Consider the following 7,040-nt stretch of genomic DNA (forward strand, 5'->3'; position numbering starts at 1 on the left):
AAGAGCAGCTCCGTGCCCGTGGCCGCTTCCGCAGGGCAGCACAGGTACCTGCAGCCATCCCCTCCTGGGCTGGGCCTGCTGTCACTGCTCAGCCCAGCACCACTGTCAGAACCCTCCAGGGGACATCCCTCTCTTCCTTTCCTTCCTCCTGTAGCTGGTTTGCAGATTCATCAGGTGCATTTGGCGTGAAGAGACCACTTTCATGGCCACTGGGGACACGGCAAACTCGGACCTCTTCAATGCCCAGACCAGCGCTGCCCTGTTGGATTTGCTTGTGGAGAACGGTGTCTACAAAGGGAAGCAAGTAAGCAGCCTGTGGCCAGGGCTCCAGTGCCCCAGGGATGCTGTGGCCCCTCACGCCGGCTGCGCTGGGCCCCCTCAGCCTTTGAGACCAGCAGAGTGTGGTGGCAAGGGGAGCACTTCTTGGGGGAAGCTGGGCAAGTTGCTGGCTCTGGCAGCTCTCCAACTGTTCCCCGTGTCCCCTCCAAGTGCCAGCCATAGTCAGGTGCATCCACCAGTGGCTCACGTCCAATGTGTCTGCTGAGCACGGGCTGGACAAGACTCTTGTCCTTCTGACCGAGGCACACCCCATGGATGTTGCAGTGACCCTGCTGCGCTCTGCCCCAGCCTGTGACAGGTATGGGGCCCACCTGCCTTGAGGGCTCACCTGCCTTTAGACCCCATCCCCCTGCACAGCCTGTCCCAAATGGTGTGCCAGAGAGATGGAGACTTCCAGGACACTCCAGCTCCTCTCTTTGCCAGCTTTGGCATGTCAGCCCCCAATCCTGAGGCCAGCTTGCCTCCCTGCCACACAAGGCACTGTGGCTCTGTCACCTGGGCCCTGCACATGCCCAGGCCACAGCGCTGTGTCCCAGACCCCCCTGAGCCAGAGTTCTGACTCCACAGAGCTGCTCGCACCATGTGGAGGATGCTCATCTCCTCCAGAGGGACTAAGGAGCCGGTGCTGCAGATCCTCTTCCGTGCGCTGGAATTCTGGCCAGCGCACAGGACACGCACCTCTGATGGGGATGAGAGCGATGTCTTTGCCCTGGCTGTGAGTTTATTGATCTGGCCTCTGCTCACCCCCAGCTTGCCTCTGGGATGCCTTTTCATCCTCCCTCACCACTGCTTCTCCCTGCCCCAGGCACTGAGCTGCAACCCTGGCTTAGGGGCAGGTTCAGGGCCACCAGGCCGGGGGATCCCCCTGTGCCTCACCTGGCCTCTCCCTGCCACGCTGGGTCCCTGCCACATGGACATCTGGGCCCTGAGAGCTGTCTCTGGGTGCTTTGTCTTTGGCAGGCAACTGTGGCACTCTGGGAGATCCTCCAGCTGCACTGGTGCCCAGGGGGAGTGAAGAACAATTTCCCCCGCCTCCTTCTGACTCTGCTCTTCCAAGTTTTCATCAGCACAGAGGAGATGTCAGAGGAGGTCGAGACCTTCTGGGGGCAATGCCGGCAGCAGCGCAGCCTTCCCCCCAACCCCAACAGGTGCTCCATCCCAGTCCTCTCTCCCTGCCACGCCCTCGGGGCTGGGGCCAGGGCTCTGCACCTGACCTGGGCTGTGCTCTGCACACAGGTTTGCAGTGCAGACCGTGAAGGCCCTGCTGCGCCAGCTGCTGGATGAGGACATGTTGATGGTGATGGATCGCAAGTGTGGCTGGGACACGCTCCTCAAGGCTGACACCCACCACTATGCAGTGGGTCTGCTGGCCAGGTGAGAGCCCTTTCTCCCCACTGCCCCCGTCATTTCTGCCCTGTGCACAGGCCACCCCACACAGTGCCCGTGCTGCTGGGCCAGAGGGCCTTGTCAGCCAGGGATGGCTGAGCAGAGTGGCAAAGGCGGAGAGGGGCGGCTGCACAGGAGGAGCCACCTCCCAAAGCGCCTATGTCCCCTCCCGGGCTGCTGGCCAAAGACCAGGCCTGTGTGAGTCAGTCCCAGGAGAGCTTTGCCCACCTGGCTCAGGGTCTGTAGCGCCTTTATTCCCCCTTGCAGGGAGCTGCGCCGTGTCTCCCGCTCCTTCTGCCGCAGCATCGCCATCAGCCTGCTCCCACGGCTCAGCAGGGAAGAGCCCCTGTGGGAACTGCCTGCCCTGGCGTTCCTGGTGGAGGTGAGCCTGATGGCGAGCGCTGCCTGGCCCAGCTGCCTCCCCCTCTCTGCCCTCTCACAGCCGCAGCCGCCTGGGATGGTGCCTGCACCCTGTGCTGCTGCCTGGGCCCAGCCCCGGGTGCGTCCGGGCTCCTGCCGGCCGGGCACCCCGTCACTGGTCCCTGCCTTTCAGGTGCTGCACTGCCTGAACCCCAGACAATGTGGGCTCAGCGTCCTGCAGATTATTTCAAGGCGCCTGCGGAGTGAGTGCCCCGAGAGGTGTCGCCTGGCGCTCCGAGGCCTGGTGGTGATCAGCAAGGCTCCCGCAATGGTGAGCAGGGGGCAGGGGCTTAAGCCGGGCCGGCAGCGTGCGGCTGTGCAAGGCAGTAGCTTGGCCTTGGCTGGCCTTTGGCAGCTGTGCCAGCTGCTCCCAGCTCTCCTCCTCCCCGTTCAGCTGCCCGACTCCTTTGGGACGCGCCTTTGACCTCTGGGCTCCACGGCAGCAGTGTGGGGCTGCACCACAGCATTGTGTTCCACACAGGCTAAGAGCATCTGGAGCCTGAATGAAAGCCTCCTGGAGCTACTGCAGGATGCAGACAGAGACGTGGTTTAGATGACCCTCTCTGCGTTCATCAACATGCTCCACTTGAAGACCATCCAAATATCCAGCCCCACTGCCCTGAAGTTGCTTGAGGCGCTGCGGCCACTCTTTGACAACGTAAGGCTCTGTGCCCCTCATCGTGGGCACTGAGTGCTGCCAGGAAACTTTGGGCCCAGTGTCTTTTAAGGCCTGTGCCCCGGTGGGCCTGGAGAAGCCAGGGCTGAGGTCTTTTGCTCTTCCTTTGCAGCAGGAGCACAGCCAGCTGCAGCAGCTCTCCATGGTCCTCTTCCGGGAGGTGATGGAGGCAACAGAGAGGAGCAAGAGCCTAAAGCCACACGTCTACCTGAGGCTGGTGCCATTCTACTTCAACTGGCACGATGAGAACCAGCGTGTGGCAGAGGTGAGGACTCGTGGGCTCTGGTGTCCCCATGGCAGGAGGCTGCTGTGCCTCCTGCCCTGGCCCATAGTCGCCTGCAGCCTCCTCCTGGCCTTGGTGCAGGGATGCAGGTGCTGTGCCCTGGGCTGCAGTGCCATGGCCCGCTCTCTGTTGCTCTGCAGGCCTCTCGGGAAGCACTGTTTGGTGCAGCCAGGTTCCTGAAGTGGAGGGATCTTGAGCACCTGGTGACCATGGAGCAGCCATGGAAGTTTGGCGAGTGCCTGGTAAGGACGGCCCCAAATCCCCAGCCCCTAATGCCCAGCGTGTGGAGCTGGCACGGTGCCTGTGGTCCACACGCTGCTCGCTTCCCTGGGGTGTGCTGGCTCTTTTCCAGGCTCCCCTACCCCCACAGCCAGGCTGCCCTGGAGTCCCGGCTCAGCTGGGCTGTGGGGCAGGGCGGCCCCGCGGCTCCCCGGGAGCACCCAGCCCTCTGCTCCCCCCAAAGCCCGGCCCCAGCGGCTGCTGACCGGGCCTCAGGGCTCTGCGGGCAGGGGAGCCCCGTACTGGGGGCAGGCAGCGCCGGGCCAAGGGGCAGAGCCTGAGCCAAGCCTTCCCTCCGTGCCTTGGCGCTCTTTGCAGCTGGAAAAGGACAGGAGCCGAGTGGGCCAGTATGTGCGCCAGGCCCTGCTGTACCTGGAGAGCCCAGAGGAGCCCCTGCGAAAGCTGGCCATCAAGTTCCTGGGTGAGCCACAAGGCCGGGGTCCCTCCCCACCCCACTGCAGCTCAGCCCCAGCCCCGGCTGCTGCAGCGGCAGCAGGATGCAGCCCAGGGCATGTGGAACCCCGAGTGGCCTGGCGCCTGCTGCCGCCCTGGGCCAGCCCAGCCCTGGGGCGTCCCCATGCGGGGGACCTGTGCCTCTGGGGCCCTGACAGCCTCTGTGTTCCCAGGGATCGCCGCCAGGTCCATGAAGCAGGAGCAGCCAGAGCTGCAGCTCATCTGCCAGGGTGAGGGAAGGCACCTTCCAGCTGATCCCCTTGGGCCCTGCTCCCTCCTGGCCATGGCAAGAACTGGCTGGGATGGCCCTGGCAGGAGGGGCTCCTCACATCCCCACACCCCTGGCCTCTCACCTTGGCTCTCTTCCTTTCTCTTCCAGCCCTTCAAGGCATGACTGATGACAGCCCTGACGTCTCAAACCTGGTGCTCCATATCATCAGAGCTGTACAGAGAGCTCCATTCTTACGATTCTGGTAGTCTCCATTCCTGCCTCTTCCAGCCCGTAGAGGCGTGACAGGTGACATCAGACTCACCATGGCAGGCCTGGAAATTCAACACTGCTACATGCCAAGAGCTGTACAGATGGCTCCCTACTCCAGATTCCAGCGGCTCCAAGACTGACTGTGCAGGGCGTGAAAGACCCGGCCTTTTCCACAGGGCAGTGTCTGTCTGTGCTGCTGCAGCTCTGTGGAGAACTGATGTGGGAAGCTCCATCTCCTGGGGCCACCTGAGCCTGTGGGGAAGATGCCTCTTCCCTGCAAGCACCTCCTTTGAGCCCAGCATGGGAATACAACCAACATGTTATCACAAACAGAGGCCCAGGAGCTTTTTTTTGGTGCCCAGTGTGCACAGGGCCTTGGGGAAGAGGGGAAAAGGGCTCCTTGTGCTCAGCAACACTTGCCCTGCTGTGCAGCGTGCCAGCAAAAGGGCGCAGAAGCCCCTTGGCCTTTGGTGGTTCTGCTGGAGCTTTAAGGCTTGCAGCAGAGTGGAGGGGCAGAGGCTGGAGGTGTGGGGATCCCTGAGGACCTTGTCCTTGGAGATGGCCACAAGCCCTCCCCCAGCCAGGAAGCAGCGTCTGTGTCCTGCCTGTGTGTTGCTGGCTGGATTGCTCCGGGCTCCCAAGTGCCTCTGGAGCGGCTCCTCTGGAGCTCCTTCAGGGCTGCGCCGCTGCCAGGCAGGTTGGCAGGGCTGGGGGAGACCCGCAGGGGAGGTGGCACTGGGAGGCCAGGAAGGGGTGAGGTGCTGCGGAGGCCCTGATGGGACAAGGGAGCGGGAAGCCTTGAGGGGAATCTGGGAGGGGGTGGGTGGCAGAAGGCTGCGAGGGGACAGACTGGGTACAGGCCCCCAGGGTCAGGGTGGAGGGAAAAGCCCCCAGGACTTGGGGGGCAGAGGCCATAGGCAGCCCCCAGGCAGCCACCTCCTTCCCTGCCAGCCGGCTGCTCTGGTGCTTTCCCGAGGCATCTCCCAGCCCTGTGGCAGAAGCCCTGGAGGCCTCAGCAGCAGGGTGGGCACACCCCCAAGGGGGCCAGGCTGGCCTGGCTGGGGACAGGGAGGGCAAGGGGGCCCTGCCGGGGCATGTCTGCCGGGTGCTGCCGGCCAGGGGCAGTGGCACGGGCAGGGCTGGTGGGCAGCCCGGGCCCCCGCGGCTGCCCAGGCCACGGGGCTGTGGCTGACACCCCCCTGAGCCAGAGCTCTGGGCCTGTAGGGGCGTGTCTGAGGTACAGAGGGATGTACCAGGGCAGAGAGGCCCAAGGAGCATGCGCCGAGGTTCACAGCCCCCATTGGGTAAAGGGATCACATGGTTATGGGATATAAAAGAGTGCAGGAAATTCAAATAAGGGCTCTTTGATTCCACCAGCTCCGGAGAGCGTGTAGTTATTCCTTATCATATAAGGGCAGCGTCCACGTGGACGCAACATCTGGCGCCCCAGTGGGACCTAATCTACATTAGATCAGATATTTTAAAACCTGTACCAGGTATTATCGGTAGGATCTCCGGTTATCACTTTAGTTTTACAAAGTGGGAGTCCTTTTACTGAAAAAAACCTAGACGCCTGTAAACGTTGCCTTGGGGGAGTCCAAGGAACGAAATTAGTGAGCTCAAAAAAGATAGGTTAGTGCACAAAAAACGGGAAGAAAGAAGAAAGAAGAAATCGCCAAGAGATCGGAGCGGGCGGGCACCGGAGAAAGCGGAGAGGACCGAAACAACATCGCAGCGGTGAGTGAGCTGAAAGGCAGCCTGCGCGGCTAGGACTGCTCCCCAACCGGCAGCGTGACCGCAGCCCGGACCCCCGAGCCGCGAGCCGTGCTGAAACCGCGGGGAAGCTTCTGCCGCGCCACCGCCAGCCGCCGCAGCTGAAACAGCCACGCGGACCAGCACCGCAGCTGCCCGCACCACCCCAGCCGCACCGCCCGGACCCCCGCATTGGCCATCTGCCTAGCAGAAAGCCTCCCAGCTCCACGCCGCCCGCCGCTGCTGTACGCGCCCGCCTCATCCACCGGCCCCGCGCCCGCCTACAAGCCGCGCGAGGCCGGGGGAACCCCACGCGACCGCGTTCCGCAGCACCCCGACCCTACCTCACCTAGCGAGCCCCGCAGACCCTAAGCCGCCGCCGCGCCGAGGAGAAGGACCGCCGCCGCCGGAGCCGACCCGCCGCAGCCGCCGCCGAGGAGAAATACCCCGCGCCCACCGCCGAGCCGCAAGCTGCCGCGCCGAGAGGGACCGCAGCCGCCGCCGCAGCCGCCGCCACCGCCGAGCCGCGAGAAGCCCCGCCGTTCCAGCCGCGCCGCCGACCGAGCGCGCCGTGCCGGCGCCGCCGCTGAACCGGGGAAACCAGCTGACCAGAACCGGGAGTAGCCAGCCACCACACAAATAAACTTCAGACCACGTGCGTTCAAGTGCCGAGACAAGGTAAAAATGGGAATTTTTTTCTCCACCGCACTTTCACAAAACACAGATGCACTGGCAATACTTCTCAGACCATACAATGTGCAAGCCACACGGGCAGAACTCACGGAGCTTGTACGCTTTACTCAGACAGCTGTCCCCGAACTGCAGCTGGCAAAAGCCCTACACATACCCATATGGGAAGAACTGGGGAAAGTCATAAAGCTCACAGCCGAGGGGGGAGACCCCCAGGCCATCAGAGCTTTCCCAGCGTGCCAGATAATAATGTCTGCACTGCACAGAGTCCACGAGCGCAC

The 7,040-nt window shown here is 63.3% G+C and overlaps 2 protein-coding genes across 2 annotated transcripts in view; both read left to right on the forward strand.

Moving 5' to 3' along the window:
- LOC113978675 overlaps positions 1–1,634 on the forward strand; it is a 1,691-nt gene extending 57 nt beyond the window's left edge. Inside the window, exons 2-6 of the mRNA XM_027705806.1 lie at positions 155–304; positions 489–637; positions 907–1,054; positions 1,300–1,487; positions 1,613–1,634. Coding sequence (XP_027561607.1) covers positions 203–304; positions 489–637; positions 907–1,054; positions 1,300–1,487; positions 1,613–1,634 — 609 coding nt within the window. The 5' untranslated portion in view covers positions 155–202. The remainder of the gene's footprint in view (positions 1–154; positions 305–488; positions 638–906; positions 1,055–1,299; positions 1,488–1,612) is intronic.
- A 717-nt stretch (positions 1,635–2,351) lies between these two features.
- Positions 2,352–6,087, forward strand: LOC113978676. The gene is made up of 7 exons (XM_027705807.1): positions 2,352–2,416; positions 2,627–2,803; positions 2,937–3,086; positions 3,245–3,346; positions 3,702–3,804; positions 4,010–4,049; positions 5,973–6,087. The coding sequence occupies exons 2-7, from the start codon at positions 2,699–2,701 to the stop codon at positions 6,085–6,087; spliced, it is 615 nt and encodes a 204-aa protein (XP_027561608.1). The 5' UTR covers positions 2,352–2,416; positions 2,627–2,698.
- Positions 6,088–7,040: the final 953 nt, after the last annotated feature.

Source organism: Neopelma chrysocephalum, unplaced genomic scaffold (genome assembly GCF_003984885.1).
Source record: "Neopelma chrysocephalum unplaced genomic scaffold, ASM398488v2 Primary Assembly neopelma1_349, whole genome shotgun sequence".
NCBI lineage: Eukaryota > Metazoa > Chordata > Aves > Passeriformes > Pipridae > Neopelma > Neopelma chrysocephalum.

Bases quoted from the DNA above. Each gene is read 5' to 3' on its own strand.
- LOC113978676 (XM_027705807.1), top strand. From the start codon at position 2,699: ATGACCCTCTCTGCGTTCATCAACATGCTCCACTTGAAGACCATCCAA. The intron at 3,347-3,701 runs GTAAGGACGGCC...CGCTCTTTGCAG, and splicing joins GGAAGTTTGGCGAGTGCCTG to CTGGAAAAGGACAGGAGCCG. The intron at 4,050-5,972 runs GCAGCTCATCTG...AAAAACGGGAAG, and splicing joins AAGCAGGAGCAGCCAGAGCT to AAAGAAGAAAGAAGAAATCG.